The sequence below is a fragment of the Haliotis rufescens genome, unplaced genomic scaffold (genome assembly GCF_023055435.1).
Source record: "Haliotis rufescens isolate VD_foot unplaced genomic scaffold, xgHalRufe1.0.p SCAF_8, whole genome shotgun sequence".
In the NCBI taxonomy this organism is placed as follows: Eukaryota; Metazoa; Mollusca; class Gastropoda; order Lepetellida; family Haliotidae; genus Haliotis; species Haliotis rufescens.
In genome coordinates, this window is record NW_025964372.1 from 3,161,643 (window position 1) to 3,182,523 (window position 20,881).

The following is a 20,881-nucleotide window of genomic DNA, read 5'->3' on the forward strand; positions in this document are numbered from 1 at the left end:
ACTCGCTTCCACAAGCTGAAGAACCGAACTTTTTCTATGTCCAGGACGACGTAAAGGAGTTCAAGTGGACGTAAATGACCAATCAGATGGCTTCATTCTCTCAAAGGGATTATGATATCATGAATTTGTATAGCGCACTTTATATTTCATAACTGGTCAATTGCGCTCAGACCGTAATATGTCTATAATTAGCCCTGTGTGCACTCAATTTTCATGATCAGCTCCATGGGGAGTATACAACCTAAGCAACTCTTGAGGCTCTAGAAGATGAACAGTCACATCACCATCTCTTGATCAGTGAAAATCCGGGCGAAAATAGGTCTTCAGCAACCCATTCGCCAAGAGGCGACTAACGGGATCGGGTGGTCAGGCTCGCTGACTTGGTTGATGCATGTCATCGTATCCCAATTGCGTAGATCAATGCTAATGACGTCAATCACTGGATTGTCTGGTCCAGAATGGATTATTTACAGACCGCCGTCGTATGGATGGAATATTGCTGAGTGCGGCGTTAAACAACAAACAAACAAACAAACAAATGTGCAGCGTGGTGATGCTTCTACTTACATTTGACCCCCACGTTGATCTGACGTTTGACGGCTGGGGGGACGCCGTTGTCAGCCACGCACTCGTACTTGCCGCCGCAGTAGCGAGTGACGTTATGGATCATCAAAACCTCACCAGAGAAGCCGATTCCTGTTGACAAACATATCACATTTGACACCGACCTGCGTGTGTGGTCTTTGTGCAACAAACGAAATCGACACGTGTCTATTTCATACATGTACATAAACACACCTCCCTAATATGGATTATTAATGAACCCGGAAATAGCTGCTTTAGTGTCTTAAACAGCAGTCTTAAGCTTGATTTGAAACGGAGTAACAATTTTCCGAGTAGATTCTTAAATCGTTTCAATGATATTTTTAAATGACGAAGAGAATTTATGGACGTCAACATCTTTATTATGAGGAACGGAACGTTGCAGTGTGTATACTTACTCCTTCATAATAAAGAAGTTGACATCCATAAATTCTCTTCCTTAAGTGTATCGCTTCTAAATGCCTTTTATATTTTTTAAGACCTATAAGGGACATGGATATTTCACTTACTTTTATCGTAACCTTTTGCAAATTAACACGATTTGTCATACAAATATGTGATAAATCACGTATAAAAACAACCGAAAACATGGAAAATGTACTTTCAAGTAGCTATTGAATCGCTGAAATGTGAAGCGAAAATGTCCAAAATTAAAATGAAAATTTCAAAAACAAAAACGAAAATGTCAAAAAACAGAAGTGAAAATGTCAAAATCTAAAATGAAAATACAGAAAACTATTTCCACCGCGGTGATAATATTCCCACCGCAGTGTAAATAGTTTTCTGTATTTTTATTTTAGTTTTTGACCTTTTCGTTTTTGTTTTTGACATTTTCATTTTAGTTTTTGACATTTTCGTTTTAGTTTTTGACATTTTCATTTTAGTTTTTGACATTTTCGCTTCACTTTTCAGCGATTCAATATCTTCTTTATACATGATTTATCACATATTTGTATCACAAATAGTGTTAATTTGCAAAAGGTAACGATAACAGTTAGAGAAATATCAAAATATTGAAAAACAGACTCCATGTCCCTTGTGGGCCACCGTAGACCTACTAGTTTATGATGTTTGAACGTTTTCACGAAGGATTTTAAATTTTGTTTGAAAGGCAAATACGACTATCATATGATGTCTTTATGAAAAACAACAACAATTGCTCTTGTAGACTGCAATGCAATGAGTGGGGTAAATAGAACTGGACAGGCTGACATGTCTATTCCTTCAAAGCAATTGTGTTTGAATATTTGAAGGAACAATTTCAATTTTAACACACGCCCCTAAAATATTTTCAAGTTTAAATTGATGAAAATATGTGTGCATCCACAACTGGTGTCGTGACAATGCGCGGCCGCCGTGGCGCTTTTCTGGGATACAGGCACCCAGTTTAACACAATCACACGGCAAGGCTAAAAAAGACATTGACTGGTTATTTCTTAACTACACCAAACCAAACACAGTAGTCTACATGACTCTAAGCAGGGGATGCATATATTAGGCCAGAAGGGTTTGTTAGATAACTGAGGCACGTCTGCAACATAAGGTGAACAGAATAAAGACAACTGAGCGGAAAACACTACATACATAACGGAAGAGGATACCAAGGAGTTATCTGTCCTTGTCTAGAGGATATTAAGGAGTTATCTGTCCTTGTCTCGCAAACCCTTGAGGCAACACCTATTTCCGTCATGACGTACGTAGTAATATTAGTTCAACATATACGTTATTTGACTGTCGACTTAGAGTCTGATAGTATGGTATTAGGATGCAGTGGAACCTGCATAAACCGGACTTTTTGTCCAGTTTAGACAGGTCCGGTTTTTGAGATTGTAAAAGAAGTTATCTCCCTTGTGAACTTTTGTTATCTCCCTTGTGAACATTATAAGGTCTGGTAATGATATATGATTGATAAAGAAATCTAATTATTATACTGAACATTACGTGTTTCATTTCCTCTTGGCTTCCTGGGGTGTTTTTTGTGGTTTGTTTGAAAACTGCATATTTCCATATGCATTAAAATGTTCACAACTCTTCTCACAAGTTTGAGATTAATTACCGTCTATATCCCACTGACATGTAAAGCAAAGAATATGCACGCTAATACTCAAGACTTAGAGTAAAGAAGTCGATCACCAACGAAAAAGACAACGTTATATCCACGATCCAATCAAACCAGTTGTTACAAGAAGCAATAGCAGAAGTCGGTTTAACAACCAATCAGAACACTCGGAACTAATTCTGAACGGAACATCCCGAAGTGTTCCGAATGTTCAGAAGGAAGGTCAAAGGGAGGTAATCCGGTCAAGGTGCAGGACAGCCTAGAGGTCTACGTGCAGGAACTGGTCACTGTAAGAACGCTTACTAGATGTTGCTGGGCAGAACTCACTCTCTTTCGTTTGACCTATTTGTGTGGGTTTTTTGTACCACATGACCGTGGGCCGAGGTATTCCGGACACATTGCAGGACAGACTGACCGACAGCCCCTCGTTTACCACAACCTCCGTATCCGACTGCGCCCCCAAGATCCTCGGAGGAACTGTAAGTAGAATTACATTTACATCATTTTTATTGGTTAAAAGTTGTTTTTAAAATCAATGTTTATGTTGACAACTGCTCTCAGCATGCCGGGGCAGTCGACGGTACGCTTATTTATTTTTTACCTGGGTCAATTGTTTAATCAATTATTGTTACCTTTCTGCATTAACCTGTCACGTGACAATTCTACAATCCGTCGTACCACTGTTCGGGTAGTATAACCTCACTTCAATCGCAACCTCTATTTCGATAATATCAGGGGGCCGGGGGGCCCAGTCGTCTAAGGCGCCGCGATTCGCTGTGCAGAGTTGCGTCCCATGGGATCGCCAGAAACCTATGATTGTGGGTTCGAATCCCGGCCCGCCGCGATTATGTTTCTAGGTTTGTCAGCACCATACCCGTGCTCGTGGGTTTCACCGAAGTGGTAAACGTCTGAGACCAGCATCACTTCAAGCTTTCCTCCCACATTAAGCTGACACGCCGCGATATAACTGGAATACTGTTTAAAGCGGCGTTAAATCTAACTCACTCACTCACTCGATGATATCTACCCAAACTGCAGTCAAGTGATCAATCGTTACCGTTACTTCAGTCAACCTTTACTCAAATCAATTGTTGCCTTCAGTTGTTATCCGATGTTACTCCATGGTAATCCTTTGTAAATCCATTGATTCCCTCTCCAATCAATTATAATAATTACTTCAGTTATTACCTATTTTAATCAGTTGTTATTATTGTTCATTCAATTGTTACCTTACTTCATTCAATTGTTTCTTTACTTCATTCAATTGTTACCGTACTTCATTCAATTGTAACCTTACTTCATTCAATGGTTACCGTACTTCATTCAATTGTTACCTTACTTCATTCAATTGTTACCGTACTTCATTCAATGGTAACCGTACTTCACTCAATTGTTACCTTACTTCATTCAATTGTTACCATACTTCATTCAATTGTTACCTTACTTCATTCAATTGTTACCATACTTCATTCAATTGTTACCATACTTCATTCAATTGTTACCGTATTTCATTCAATTGTTAACATACTTCATTCAATTGTTACCATACTGCATTCAATTGTTACCTTACTTCATTCAATTGTTTCATTACTTCATTCAATTGTTACCTTACTTCATTCAATTGTTTCTTTACTTCATTCAATTGTTACCGTACTTCATTCAATAGTTACCATACTTCACTCAATTGTAACCTTACTTCATTCAATTGTTACCATACTTCATTCAATTGTTACCTTACTTCATTCAATTGTTACCATACTTCATTCAATTGTTACCATACTTCATTCAATTGTTACCGTATTTCATTCAATTGTTACCATACTTCATTCAATTGTTACAATACTGCATTCAATTGTTACCTTACTTCATTCAATTGTTACCGTACTTCATTCAATAGTTACCATACTTCATTCAATTGTTACCTTACTTCATTCAATTGTTACCGTATTTCATTCAATTGTTACCTTACTTCATTCAATTGTTACCTTACTCCACTCAAACGAGTTGTACCAATATTTCAGTCAATTCTTACTTCAATTAGTTGTTACCGTCACCAATTAGTTTTTTACCGTCACCAATCACTTGTTACCGGCACAAATCAGACGTTACTGTCACCAATCAGACGTTACCGTCACAAATCACTTGTTACCGTCACCAATCAGCTGTTCCGTCATCAATCAGTTGTAACCGACATCAATGAGTTGTTACCGTCATCAATGAGTTGTTACCATCATCATTCAATTATTCCCGTCATCAATGAGTCGTTACCCTCATTAATCAGTTGTTACCGTCATCAATCAGCTCTTACCTTCATCAATCAGCTCTTACCGTCATTAATCAATTATTACCGTCACCAATCAGCTGTTACCGTCATCAATCGGTTGTTACCGTCATCAATGAGTTGTTACCATCATCATTCAATTATTGCCGTCATCAATGAGTCGTTACCCTCATTAATCAGTTGTTACCGTCATCAATCAGCTGTTACCGTCATCAATGAGTTGTTACCGTCATCATTCAATTATTGCCGTCATCAATGAGTCGTTACCCTCATTAATCAGTTGTTACCGTCATCAATCAGCTGTTACCGTCATCAATGAGTTGTTACCGTCATCAATGAGTTGTTACCGTCATCATTCAATTATTCCCGTCATCAATGAGTCGTTACACTCATTAATCAGTTGTTACCGTCATCAATCAGCTCTTACCTTCATCAATCAGCTCTTACCGTCATTAATCAGCTCTTACCGTCATTAATCAATTGTTACCGTCATCCATCAGGTGTTACCGTCATCATCAGGTGTTACCATCATCAATCAGCTGTTACCATCATCAATCAGCCGCTACCGTCATCCATTAGCTGTTACCGTCATCCATCAGCTGTTACCGTCATTAATCAGTTGTTACCGTCACCAATCAGTTGTTACCGTCATTAATCAGTTGTTACCGTCATCCATCAGCTGTTAACCTCACTTATCAGTTGTTACCGTCATCAATCAGCCGTTACCGTCACCAATCAGTCGTTACCGTCACCAATCAGTTGTTACCGTATTCATTCAGTTGTTACCGTCATCAATCAGTTGTTACCGTCATCAATCAGCTGTTTCCGTCACCAATCAGTTGTTACCGTCATCAATCAGTAGTTACCGTATTCATTCAGTAGTTACGTCACTTATCAGTTGTTACCGTCACCAATCAGCTGTTACCGTCATCAGTCAGTTGTTACCACCATCAGTCTGTCACATGACTTCAAGCAGTCACTCACCAAGTATATTTAGGACGACTGTTTGTATCTTGACCGGCTTGGTGTTAAGCTGACAGTTGTAAATACCCTGGTCATCGAGCTTCACCCCCGAGATGTGCAGGTTCCAGTCGTTGCCGAAAGGTCGGTCCACGGAGATACGTTCATCGTCGATAATTCTCGTGTCCATGAACGCCAGAAGCGTTGACCACTGGTCAGTCCACGCTACCTGCAACGGTACACACACACATGGGGTTGAGGGATTTAATGAATATTGTTTTACGCCGCTTTGAACAATATCATTTCAGCCAAATCACAACGGGGAAACCGACTACTAATGTGAGACCGGCGGTGCTATCAACGATTGGACACTTCAAGACTAGGCTCACCTCTACCCACTTGTTATGCATGACATGTGTTGTTTGTTCTTTAACGCCGCACTCAGCAATATTCCAGCTATATGACGGCGGTCTGTATATAACTGAGTCTGGACCAGAGAATCCAGTGATTAGCATCATGAGCATCGATCCACGCAACTAGGATATTGACATGCATCAACCAAATCAGCGAGCCTGACCACCCGACCTCGTTAGTCGCCTCTTACGACAAGCATAGTCGCCTTTACGGCAAGCACGGGTTGCTAGAGACCTATTCTACCCCGGATCTTCACGGTCCCTGTACATAACAAGGCAGTATTCAAAAAATGCACTGCGTCTCTATATTTGGAGGGTAAAGACTGGTGAAATTGATTGCATAAGACCCTAATGATCCACCACCCCTCTCCCTGCAGAATATAAACTCACCCAACACCCACCCTCCCGGAAGTGACGCAGTTGCCTACCTTGTGACGTCCCAGGTGACTGACTTTACATGGCAACACCGCCGTCGCGCCTTCAACGACTGTCACATTAACCACGGGTGTCTCAAAAGTCGGATCCTGGGCGGCAAGGGTCACTGAAACGAAACGAAACAACTTGTGAAATAGCTACATACCATATCAAAACACAATTTTAGTCTCTTGTCCAATGAAAGATCGCCGTTCGATCACGTGAAATGTATCTCTATCTTGATATACACTCTAAAAGGTTAGCATACCCTATGGACTGGGCTCCTGTCTTCCGAAACGAGCAGGCTACAAGTTTAACGACGCAAAACAACATTCATGCTCATCGGAATTTGATGAAAACTAAAGGTGGACTGCAGACGCTGTAAAATGCTCTCAAAAAAAATAAACATCAGGAGAGTCGTTTGTTATATTTTATTCTATCAAAACAAACTTTCGAGGTGTAGACATGTTTATTAATATTCGATTGGTCGCTGCGCATGCGCACCTATGACCGGTATTTTTGCGGATTTTCACCAACAGCGTTTATCAACAGCGGGACCAGTTTAAGAGCCCTACTACAGCGTGATTTATAGCTGTGTTTTAACAAAGATGGAGCACTAGTCACAGTACTTTATCGGGATAGAAAGACGCTGCTATACAATGAAGAGCTCGGTTTAATCACGATTTGTTTTCGGCGGAAGTAATTTTATATCCCAATGAAGCACTCAGTCTGTCAACGCCCCCTATTACTGTGATAGAAACAAATTCAGCTTGAACACAGAATAAACACATGAAGCGACACAGTCACAGGGCATAGCTGCGTCGCAAGTCACCTACTTTCACACTCATTAAACAGAGGCAAAGTGACCAGAAGGGTAAATCGTCGCACGTCGCACCTGAAACCATTCGTGACCAACTCGTGTCATTCCGGGACAAGCCGAATTGCGACTCGTGCCCCTCTAGTGGCCATTTTTAGGACTGGGTTCCGTCTTAACGCAAGAGGGGCCTAGTTAAAGGTATTGTCAACTCGTTGCGTAATGATTCACCTATATTTCCCCCATGTCATATATTCCAGATGCTATTACAAACAAATCAGGACTTACGGTATTTATACATTATGATTGAACACGTCTAACTGTATCTATGGTATATTTTTGACGCAAGACGGGTAAAATTAAAAATAATTCCTGCGGGATTCTTTGACCGAAGTACTTGAAGTCATACGCGCATTCTGATTGGTTTGTCGTATTTTCGCACATAACATTCATTGATTGGGGGACGTGTCTTCTTGCAGGTTACGGAAAGGGGCGAATGGTGACGAATGACCTAAAACTTCAGAAAGAGCATGAGTGAAGCCAGTTTGTGATCTGGCCGTGGTCCCAATTCCTCGTTCGTAGTAATTGAGAGAGTGAGTATACTTTCATGCATCTTCCCGAGGCAAGAGAGTTAACTGACTTTAAAAGTCCTGTTTCCACCCTTGAATTCCTGGGCTCGATCGTAGCGCCACCAGTGGCTATTACGAGTTATGTCCTTTCTATGCCTCTCCTATTGACCAATCAGATTCAACCTCTCGTATCACTTGCATTTGTTTCAAACAAAACGGTGGCGCCCAGTCAAGACGATCTGATCGATAATCAAGATCTATATTGTGATAAAACGAGTCTTACATCGCGAAGTGCATCAAATCACGTGAGCACCTTGATTAAAAACATGAAAAGATTTAGAAAATATCTGTTGACAACGAGTCAGCGGTGCACATGTTTTGCAAATCCTGCAGTCGAACGAAATCTGCATGACACTCTACGAACCGGATTCTGATTTCGGTGCGTGATTTTGATTGGACTATGCATAAACTCGTTAGTCCAGCCAAAATGTATCTCCATAATACCAGCCTAGTTCGGCAAGGGTGGAAACTGGACTTTTATAGTCAGTTAACTCACTTGCCTCGGGAAGATGACTTTCATGCCGCTGTTTACATTATGTCCGACGTATCAGGGAGGGGACACTTTGGATGGGTTTCATTCGTTGTACCCGTGTGGAATCGAACCAGGGAGTTCGGCGTGACGGGCGAACGCTACAACCACTAGGCTACTCCACCGTTCCGTTGTTGCTGAACAACAACAGAAACACAGACAGCAACAACAGTGCTGTTGTTTTTTCGTCATTAATTACCCCAAACAACCGTTAGGGAAAGGGGAATAAATTAAAATCACCAATGAACAGTAGGTGAGACTGGGTTTACGGCTATTTTAGCGATGATACACCATGGTCCAGTGGGTCCAGGGGGGTTGTGCCATTATTGGAATAGAACCCAACCTTTCGTCTTTCAAGAGAGCGCATCAACAAGGGTGCTCTTTCGCCCCTAGCTTATTACGCCATTATTAATGGTTCAGCTTTGAATCGTCTATGTTGCATTAGCATCATCAGTGGGAGAGAGTGAGTGAGTTTAAAGCCGCATTGAACAGTATTTCAGTCATATATCTGACGAAAGCCCGAAGTGATGTAGATCTTAGACGTTTACAACCTTAATGAAACTCGGTACCCGTGTTGATCCGGGTAGAATAGGTCTTCAGCAACCATGCTTACCGTAAGAGCGACAATGCTTGTCGTAAGAGGCGCCTTAATGGATCGGGTGGTCAGGCTCGCTGACTTGGTTGACGCATGTCATCGAATCCCAGTAGCGTGGGTCGATGCTCATGATGTCAATAACTGGATAATCTGATCCAGACTCGATTATTTACAGACCGCCGTCATATAGCTGGAATATTGCTGAGTGTGGCGTTAAACAACAAAAAAACAAAAAACAAACAAACAAGAACACGGGTGTTGGTTGACAATCCAAGAAACAGAATCATAGGTTTCTTGCAGTCAGCTGCACAGCGAATTGCGGCCCCTTGGAAGTCTGGGTCCCCTCTCCTCAACACTATGGCATGATGTATGTCTAGAGGATAGTTAATTCTGCATCAGCAACATTCTTGACATAATGTCTGCCGGGAGTGAACATTTTCATCACAGGCACGGAGTGTTTTGAGAAGTTGATTAAAGAGTCCCAGGTTGAACTACGCTGTTACAAAACGCTGTTGCAAAGTAATGCGTATCTTAACATATGATAAGTCACGTAAATCACAATTACGGCTCGTATCTTTAAAAAGAACCCCGCGTCGTTTGAAACATTTCCAATAATAGCACCCATTGGTACTTGTGTTTTTCATAATTCACGCACAGCAATGCGATTGGCCATGGAGGAAGGGAAGGCAGGCTTATTAAACTCTCATTTCAAAAGCCAGTAAACTATGGATAATTCGCCTTTCGTTAATGACTAACCGGAGCTTAAAAGCCTCAAAGCAGCTGTTCCCCGTATAATTACCAAAATCGTAATGGGAATAAATTATTCACATATTCATTCTTCTCCTCGGTGACAAGTTGATTGGTGATGAAATTGAATTCAATATGGCGGACAACTTCCGCCTTTTCTTTGTTAGCCACTTCCTGCTTCACGGTGTTCAAAGCGATTGCAGCATTTCCTAGTATTTTATTTTAATTGAAAAAAGCAAACAAGATCATGGAGAACAAAATGGGTTTGACAAGTAGTTGGAAGTAAAGTATGGTTGGTGCATACAGTAAAATGTGCAGCGGACCACGGAAGATCCGGGGTAGAATAGGTCTTCATAAACCCATGCTTGCTGTAAAAAGGCGACTATGCTTGTCGTAAGAGGGACTAACGGGATCGGGTGGTCAGTATCGCTGACTTGTTTGAACATGTCATCGTATCCTAATTGCGTTGATCGATGCTCATGATGCCAAACACTGGATTGTCGGGTCCAGCCTCGATTATTTAAAGACCGCCGCCATAAAGATGGACTGTTGCTGAGTGCGGCGTTAAACAACAAACAAACAAACAAACAAATTTGCAGCAGAATCCCGTGGGGATTCCCAGGTGAAATAGGTCCCCAGGGACCTGTTCGTCCCATAATGCATCGGTGGCAGATTCGGTGATAGGATATTGTTGCTCCTAATATCAATCACTTGCTTGTTTACAAGCTATGTATTGGCACGGGTGGCCTAGTCGTCTTAGGCGCCGCGATTCGATTGTAGGTTTTGAAATAATACTAAATAATATTAAAACACTCAGGGTTGAACTGTTTATAAACCCGACCTTCTATAAATTTTCTGAGGCCAGAGACCATATCTATTATATGGTCTCTGCTGAGGCTTAGTAAGTTAATTTAACCGAGAAAGAAATGTTTCAAATAGGTATGTCAAAGAAAATTAAAAATAATACAAATAATTATCTTTGTTCGGTTTGTATTTCATTGAGCCTGGGACAATATTAATTACTTTGTCTCAAAAGGTGCAATAATATTTTTAACTTTGCAGTAGTGATTGAGTTTGGTTTAACGCCGTAAATAAGCGTATTTCAGTTTTATAACGGCATGTCAGCTGGATGTGGGAGAAAAACCCGAAGTGAAGGAGACAGTTTATGTAGGGGAAACACAAGTTGTTGATGAACCAAGTGATGAATGAATGAACGAAAGTGGTTTCAGGCCGCGTGTAGTGTTATCCAGTTATATCGTGAATTTCAAATATCGATGTAATGTCGTGTCTTTTCCTGTTGTGTAACGCCACAGCGACTCCGAATAGAAGAGTTACCTACCCTTGCCCTGTACAAGACAACCCCGAAAGGAGCGCTGTGTTCAAATTAAATCAAGCGGAAACGAACAACAAGCGTCGTTTTTCGGTTAAGTCAAGGTCATATTAAAGCGACACAAATCCGTCAGATTTCGTTCACTCAACTAATTTTGGAGAGCTAAATGTCACTGTAATCCAATTATTCCATATCAATACGAGCAAGTTGTTACAACACACGAGGGTCGGAGAGTTTTTTTCGCCTACTTGTTAATTCCATGACATAAGCATTGACAACGCTCCCTTCTTTACCATGCCTGCTCAATTCTCGCGAGTTCTCGTTCAGATCTCGTTTATCACTCTAACCATAACGATCCATCTTCCTCAGTTCGTACTTTCAATCAGTCAATGACTTATCTCTGAAATTCACACCGTCCTGCTTGTCGAGCTGTCAATCACAATTCGGTAAGCGTGTTATTGATTGGCGTGATCCCTATTGGTCAAAAATCATTTTAGATGGTATTTAAGAAGGTTATCACGCTATTAGACATTGGTAACGTATCACGAGTCCGATAAAAGCTTATATAGTCGGCTGTATCTCCAGATAAGACAAGAGAGAGATGTGAAGCAAGTAATCGTTTCACACTCAGGGAGAGAGACGCTTGAGGTTCTTCAGTTTGGGTACGAAATGTCGTACCCTAGAATTATTACGACATCGGAGGAGGTGAAAATACAAACAGGTTCTAAAATCTGTAGAAGTGAGTGAGTACGGTTTTACGCCGCTTTTAGCAATATTCCAGCAATATCACGTCGGGGGGGCACCAGAAATGGGCTTCCCACATTGTACCCATGTCGGGAATCGAACCCGGGTCTTTGGCGTGAAGAGCGAACGCTTCAACCACTATGCTATCCGGCCGCCCTCATCTATAGGAGCCATTGTATGCTTTTCACGTATGTGAAATTTGTGGAATCGAACCGTGAACTTTGGCGTGACGAGCAAAGGCAATAAGCACAGGACTAGCTCATAGTTCCCAGTCTAGAAAGAGGTTTTGTATGTTTCCAGCATCCAACAATGACATACGATGGTGAATTATGTTCTTACACGCGGGCAAAAGCGCGACAATGTGAGTTATTCTAAATTTAATTTCTCTTACTCGTCGCTTAGTTTTTTCCTCCACAACAAATCACATTTGCAGGTCTCCCATGGGAATGACACTTGAAACTCGTGTTGCAGTGGATGATTAATAGCGGGGGATATTTAATTTCGTGAAAAATGTCATGTATATTGCACAATGAATACAGTAGGATTACTCCCAGGTGAAATGATCTGCGGATAATGAACTAGCGTCCATGTCGACATGGCGTCTGTACACTGTATGGGAAAGTATTGCTGGACAGGTACGATGGGATGGTGTATTCGATTACATGTGGTAACTTCACTTTATTTGTTAGTATTAGTTTCAAATTTCTCCGATGTAATGATAGAGCCTATAACCAAATTTTTCTCGATTTATTTCAGAAAATTGGCTTTCAAATTCTGTGAGCGACGGTGTTTTACAGAAGATCAGATGAAAATGGGATATGATGTAAATAAGAGTGTAGACATTTGAGTGAGTGAGTGGGTTGGTGAGTGAGTGGGTGGGTGGGTGAGTGGGTTGGTGGGTGAGTGAACGTGTAGGTGGGGTGGGGTGGGGTGGAGTGAGTGAGTGAGTGAGTGAGTGAGTGAGTGAGTGAGCCAAAAGGGACGTTAATCCTGACCTGTCTCAAATACTGTCTAAACCGGCGTTAAACTGACACCATTTATTTACATTTGCACATTGAATCTCTCTCTCTCTCTCTCACACACACACACACACACACACACACACATGAGGGTATGACACCAAGCTGTAGAAAATGCCACGTATCCTTGTCAACCATACACAACGAAATTGACACTTTTACAATTGCCAATTTCACATAAATTTCTTTCCCAACAGTATAATCAGCAAGCTATTCCAACAACAGCCCTCATTCTCAGTGTGAAATGTATTACTGTCGACGGCGGGTGAGTCAGAGACCGTTTGTCTTCACATCACAGCTGATTATCGGTAGTAATTCTCTAATTGCACGAATTTGTAAAGTGAGACAGTTTGTGTGTCAGTGGGGCCCAATTTCAGAGAGAATATTTTGACCTTTATATTTAAGAGGTCGGGACACTTTCAGGCGGTTTACGAACACCACAATGAACCTATACCACTTTGGCGGTTCTACATTCAGACATTATGGTGTAATTCTTAAATCGATGATTTATTTCATAACGTAATAAGCCTTAACAATGTCAGCGTGGAACCAGGTAGCGTTAAGATTCGGCTACAATTACTACACCAGCATTACCCCTTGGACTGTGACGAAAGTAGACTTGCGAAGTATCGAAAGAAATTATTATTAAAATGTTGTGCAAACTTAACAGTTACTTTTCGGACACTTGTATTTAAGAAGAAACTTGTTTTGTTCAAGTGAAACACAGGCGTCCTTGTAGCTAAATGTAGACTTTATAATTACAGTGATAAGATAATCAGAACGACCAGGGTTTTACCTATAATAGGAAACTGAATCAAGGCTATGATTACGCTGAGCGGTCGCATCCTCATGGAAGATGAAACAAGAATTTCTGGATGAGTCACTATGGAAACCACGGGAAGATGTAATGGATGCCTGTAGGCCAAGCGAAAACAAATGGAAACTTTTGGTGGTGGTAATTCGGATGTTACGTATGTAATTGTTTGCAAACAAATGTTGTTTTACGCCGTATTTCGCTGTATCAACCGTGTAGTTAAAAGAGTCCAATAGAGCAGCTGTGAGTGAGTGAGTGAGTGAGTTTGGTTTTACGCCGCTTTTAGCAATATTCCAGCAATATCACGGCGGGAGACACCAGAAATGGGCTTCACACATTGTACCCATGTCGGGAATCGAACCCGGGTCTTCGGCGTGACGAGCGAGCGCTTTAACCACTAGGCTACCCGACCGCCCCAGAGCAGCTGTGAATTATTTAAAGGTGCATGCCTATTTTTTAATTCTCGTGACACAGGTAGGTGGGGTTGGGTGGAGATAGAGGTGGAGTGGGTGAGGAGGATTCGAGTGAGGGAGGGTTGGGGGGGGGGGGGGTTAGAGGTCGAGGGGTGAGATAGAGTTGGGGAGGAGTGTTTGAAACGGATGAGGATGATGATGACGTCGATGTTGATGACAATACATTAATCAGAGCTTATATGTGGATGTTTTGCAGACAAAAACGGAGGAACCGATTCACGGTTATCAATCGATCGTGGATAGCATTATTAACCATATTTTCGGTTCAGATTTTATCCCTTCGCCCCGTCCGAGAATCAGCGGAGACATTCGTGACCCGATTGTGTTACTCATGGCAGGATGTGTCGGCGTAACGAGGGGGGAACTCCGAAGTAATGCAAGACTGACTGCCTTAATTGTTGACACCAACGACCGCGGGTGTATTACAAACCACCGTAGGATCCTGGCAGACCAAAGGGACGCAACTCTACACCAAACGCCTTAGATGACTGGGCACTCGTGCCACCTGTGTATAGTTGAAAAATATATATGCTTCCAACACTGGAGTTGTCGCGGAAGTCTATTTGAACATGTCTGCGATGATTGTTATTTTGAGATGAATATCCAAACTCCTGGCATCAGCCAGCGAAAAGGAATTAACGGAATTTTCAGAGATATGTCAGTAATACTATCTTGTCTTAGTAGCCAACCGACCTACCACGTGCAGGAGAAACGTATCGCCATTTAAAATGTGGTCCTTTCTCCCCGAAGTGTAATGCATTATCGTTCAACGTGAGATTTGTGACTGGACATGGGGCTATTTGTGCCAAGTCCAGACACGTCTGGTCACTTCGTTGTGTCCGGGTATTGTCCGCGTAGTCCGCGGAGATCCGTGATGACCACTTGTCGGCGGTGATAAATAGAGTTCGGTAAGGCCTCACAGTCAAGACTGGATCTCGGAATTTGATAATTATCAAATCCGGTTGATTCCGAATGAATGTTCCGCAAGTCGGGGAAGATTGAGAGTTTGGTGTCGACTTTTCCCCTGCGTCGGGTTAAGTAGAAATAAAGACATCTTTGACGGGAGACAAATGATAGCAAGAAAAAACGCCATTATATTTGCTTTGGTGGCACTTTGCGTTTTTAAAAACCGTGATTTTCTGTCATAATATGTGTTAGGAAAGTGTGAATAATATGACAAATGAAAGTCAGTAGTAGTAGAAGTAGTAGTAGTTTTGGGGGTTTTGGGGTTGTTTTTTTGTTGTTTAACGCCGCACTCAGCAATAGTCCAGCTATATGAGGGAGGCCTGTAAATAATCGAGTCCAAACTAGACAATCCAGTGATTGATCCAATCTATTGAGCATCGATTCACGCAATTGGGACCAATGACATGCATCAACCAAGTCAGCGAGTCTGAACACCCGATCCCGTTAGTCTCCTCTTACGACAAGCATGGGTTGCTGAAGACCTAATCTACCCCGGATCATCACGGGTAAGTAGAAGTAGTAGTAGTAGTAGTATTAGTAATAGTAGTAGTAGTAGTAGTAGTAGTAGTAGTTGTAATATTAAGTAGCAGTTGTAGTAGTAGTAGTAGTAGTAGTAGTAGTAGTAGTAATATTATTACCATCATTATCATTCCTACGACGACTACTACTACTACTACTACTACTATTTGGGACGGTGGTTAGCCCTATGGTTAAAGTGTTCGCTCGTCCCACATGTGTACAATGTGTGAAGCCCATTTCTGGTGTCCCCCGCCGTGATATTGCTGGAATATTGCAACTGCTACTACAACAACTACAGCTATGACTACAACTGTATACTTTTGTTCGGGAAAATAGTTAGCATCACATAACCAAAAGAAAATACCCAGGCGACACCAAAGGGCCGGAAGTCCTAAAATACCATGTGACCTAAATACGTCACAATGCAATTCCCTTTCTGCACACGACACCACTGAAATAACAATTCGTTTGGACCTACGTGTAGAAAAAAACAACAGGGCGATTACGAGTCGACAGCTGTGGAAAGTTCTGTATTTGCTACCGGTATTTCTACTACCACTACTAGTCGTGGCCTCAGTAAATAATAGAGTCGGGGTTAGGCAAACCAGTGATCGATAGTAGGAAGCAACGCGGTCGCGTCACAGTCAAAACCGCCGTATCCAATTTATTCCGGCTCTTAATACATATATTTTCAAATTTCTAATAACTTTTTCTGTTTATAATAAAGAATAATTATCAGAAAATGATACTCACGAGATATATAAGTTTGTTGGTTTGTTTGTTGTTTAACGCCGCACTAAGACGGCTGTGTAAATAATCGAGTCTGGACCAGACAATCCAGTGATTGATATTATGAGCAACGACCCCAACCACCCCCCACCCCACCCCACCCCACCCCTAACAGGATCATCTGCGACACACTGCCATATCTCACAGAGTGAGTGAGTGAGTGAGTTGGGTTTAACGCCGCTATTAACAGTATCCCAATTATGCGGCGTGTCAGCTTAATGTGGGAGGAAAGCCCGAATTGATGCAGGTCTCAGACGTTTACCACTTCGGTGAAACCCACGGGCACGGGTATGGCGCTGACAAACCTAGAAACATAATCGTGGTGAACCGGGATTCGAACCCAAAATCATATGTTTCTGGCGTACCCAAGGGACGCAACTCTGCACAGCGGCGCCTTAGACGACTGGGCCACCCTGAACGATGTTTTATATAACACGTGGCAATTAAACATACTTGATTACGTGCATGCAGGGATTATTGACACATATGTCACCCCGCAATGACAACAAGGTCAGTAGGAGTCGAACATCGGCTTATTGCGGTGTTATCCCTTAGTTTGTGACGTCAGCATTTCGCTCTTATTAGCCGGTCTGTTTAACGTTGGAGAACGTTCAAAGGAACACTGGTTATAAAGCTTTACCATGTTAGGTAACTTAAGAACTTGGTTTGGGTCTGACAGACACATGATCCTATTCCAGACGAATCTGTGATTCGAACCCACGATGACCGGATCCTTATTGCCTAAGGGACATAACCCTTTACAGCAAACTGCGTCTCAAACCGATGAGAGACGCATCTCCTTTGCAGACACTGAATCTATTTTCCATTTTTCTTCCGCCGAGATCAGCGAAATCGGAACTTTCAAATAAGAAATATTATATTATTATCCGGGGATATATAATTATTACCAAGTTGGTCATTTAACAATATTTGTCTCAAATATTGATAGTCCACGTGAGCAATTACTTCCTCTACCGGATGAAAGATTAGCTCCGCTTATTAGCTTTCTGTAATGGAAAACGCTGAAAGTGACGTTCTTACATTGCACTATCAACATTTCAAAATATAGAAACACGAATATGTCAGACATATTGAATAGGATATTATCATATCTCATAATGGCAGCATTTACAAGTGTGCTGTTACGCGCAAAATGAACTGATGTGTTAAAAAAAATCGGTTCTTTTAACATTAACAGAATACACACATTTCATCAGATATCTCTCGTTCCGAAACAGGAGACCGCCTCCGTGGTCTAGTGGTAGAGCGTCCGCCCGGAGAGCGGAAGGTCCGGGGTTCGATCCCTGGCCACGTCATACCAAAAGACGTTAATAGATGGTACTTGTTGTTACCCTGTCTGGCGCTCGGCATTAAGGGGCTAAAACATGGACTGGTCGGCTATACTGTGTCTGAGTGGGGTATTCATGTTAAACTGCGGCATGGTATCTCAGTAAGCTAGCACTATAAATCGGCACCAGTCCGGACAAGTACAAGCAGCCACACACACACACGTGCATGCACGTCACTGTATAAGTGCAATAATCTTGGACGCGACGTTAAACCCAATTTCACCTCACCTCACTGTTCCGAAACAGGAGCATGGTCATTATATTCACACGTTCTAAAATGTGGACTTGTTGTTTCAACATATCTCGTTATCTGTTTTACATGATCAAATTCAATTTATGTTAGTTTATATGCGCATGCGTCAAAGTAACCTTGGTAATGGCTTTTGAAACATACATTCTGAAACAAGCGCTACAGAAGCGAATACATTCCATTATACGAGCGTAACTTTGATAAAACAAGATCCAATTTCGTTTTAGCAGTGTGTTGTCTGTTGGGAGATAATAAAACTCAGCATGGATTTCCAACGAAACAGATGCGCCCTATTAATCACCGCTCTCACACCGAAATAAATGATAAAAATTCCAATAATTGTCTTGAAGACGTTCCTTATACAAGGGTTTTGGAGTGCAGAAGTATTAAACCATGATATACCAAATTTGGGTAAGTTATTTTTACAAAATGTTTATAATGAATAGTTAATGGTTCCCCAACACGTCTCCAAGACCCATGAATGCTGTTGCCTAAGAAAACGTTTCACAAACCGTGTAATTTTATTGCCGCCCTGTCGTTATCGATGACAAAAATATAAATATAATAATTATTATCTAACAAGGCGTTGTTTGGCGTGTGTTGTATTCGCAAATTGAGGTGTTGAAGGCATCTGTTGGTAAATGTTTCACCACAACGACTGTTTTCTGTCATAATCACTCAGAATGAACCGAATGTTCAGCGGGGATGTTCCGCGAAGTAATACCAGCTTCAACCGGTGTAACAGGTCGACGTATGGGAGCTCCGTTCGTCTCAGACCTGAGACTGCTCTGTGGGAAGAGTCCCCGTCGTTATTATTTCTATGCGGTATATCATGAAATAGGAAGGTTTTTTAGATAGGATAGGATAGTTTTTTATTCCACAGCAGGGACAGGGCTGTCAGTTCTCGGGCTGTCTCGGACCTTAACTACATTGTCCCGAAATTTGTTAATTTACCTTTATATAGGACCCAGGGGCGGTCGGGTAGCCTAGTGGTTTAAGCGTTAGCTCGTCACGCCGAAGACCCGGGTTCGATTCCCGACATGGGTACAATGTGTGAAGCCCATTTCTGGTGTCCCCCGCCGTGATATTGCTGGAATATTGCTAAAAGCGGCGTAAAACCATACTCACTCACTCACTCACTATATAGGACCCGTGAGGCCCGGGGTAGAATAGGTCTTCAGCAACCCATGCTTGCCCTCAAAGGAGACTATGCTTGTTGTAAGAAGCGACTAACGGGATCGGGTGGTCAGGCTCGTTGACTTGGTTGATGCATGTCATCGTATCCCAGTTGCCGGGATCGATGCTCATGATGTCAATCACTGGAATGTCTAGTCCAGAGTCGATTATTTACAGACGCCGTCATTATGGATGTAATATTGTCGAGTGCGGCGTTAAACAAAAATCAAAGCCTTTGTAAAGACAGGACATACTGACATCCATTCCCGATCTGAGGTGTCGCAATAAGATGAATCTCGCTTCTTATGGTTACCCGGGTACGGGTGAGATGTGGTTACCATATCCCTCTATCAGTTCCTCATTTAAAATCAGTAAGAAAAAAAACCACCTGTTATTTTTAAGAGTGTGTCACTCATAATTTATAAACAAAATTGCCAAATCACGTTAATGTTAACCATATCCCCTCTCAACAATAAGGGGCTTCGGTGTAGCCTAGTGTTTAAAGCGTTCGCTTGTCAAGCCGAAAACCCAGGTTCGATTCCCCACTGGGTACAATGTGTGAAGCACATTTCTGGTGTCCACCGACATGATATTGCTGGGGTATTGCTAAAAGCGGCGTAAAACCATACTCACTCACTCACTAACTCTCACAAATAAGACTATATATACTTTTATTTACATGTTTACAAAATACTCGCCCAGAATGCGATGTCTTGATAAACAAGGTTTGATATTATATGTATTAAATCGACATGCATCTGTTAATAACAGATTCCCTTGCAACGCTTGTCCTGACCTGGGGTAAAATCGTCCATATATTTAACACGGGCTCATAACATAACGGTGGTTTTGCAATACCGTGGATTATACAGAAAAGCCAATCTGTAGGAACCACTTTCCCAGATTTATCGAAGTCTGCATCGTAAACGTAACGTCATTTAGAATGTGTGTGTTTCGACTTTCGGTCACGAGCGCTAACCATTTAACACCCAAGAAGATCAAAGAGACGGGAAAATGGGCCATAACGAAATCCCACTCGCCATTACTCCGCGGCCCGTTCAAGCAGGAACAAATTCAGTAACGGCCATGACACAAAAGTTACCATTTTACATTTATATGTAAATGGGAAAATATAAAAGGCAGTTAAATGGTTACAGTACTACCATATTGATATGTGTTGATATAATCTTAATGCACGAAAACTCATCAAATATTCTATTCGCAAAGCCACAAAATGAACTATCTCTCGCTAGGTGGCGCTAACAGGAAGGCGATGGGCAGACGATAGCCTTACTTCCGGTTGAGCAGAAATTCACTGAAAGTAACTCACGATAAAACACGGATGAAGAAATATTCTAGAAGGAAATTAGAATAGTAGGACTCATTAGGTAAGAGGGGCCCCGTTGGC

The 20,881-nt window shown here is 41.8% G+C and overlaps 1 protein-coding gene across 2 annotated transcripts in view; it reads right to left on the reverse strand.

The window, feature by feature from the left end:
- The window catches only part of LOC124144618 (lachesin-like), a 167,247-nt gene that overhangs the window by 7,039 nt on the left and 139,327 nt on the right, over positions 1-20,881 (reverse strand). The window contains exons 2-5 of one of the 2 annotated variants that reach the window (XM_046514104.2): positions 6,745-6,857; positions 5,928-6,132; positions 2,990-3,139; positions 568-696 (exon numbers count right to left, since the gene is read on the reverse strand). In XM_046514104.2, the coding sequence (XP_046370060.1) occupies positions 568-696; positions 2,990-3,139; positions 5,928-6,132; positions 6,745-6,857 (597 nt within the window). Of the gene's footprint in view, positions 1-567; positions 697-2,965; positions 3,140-5,927; positions 6,133-6,744; positions 6,858-20,881 lie in introns of both variants that reach the window. The other variant, XM_046514103.2, reaches the window with a different exon arrangement.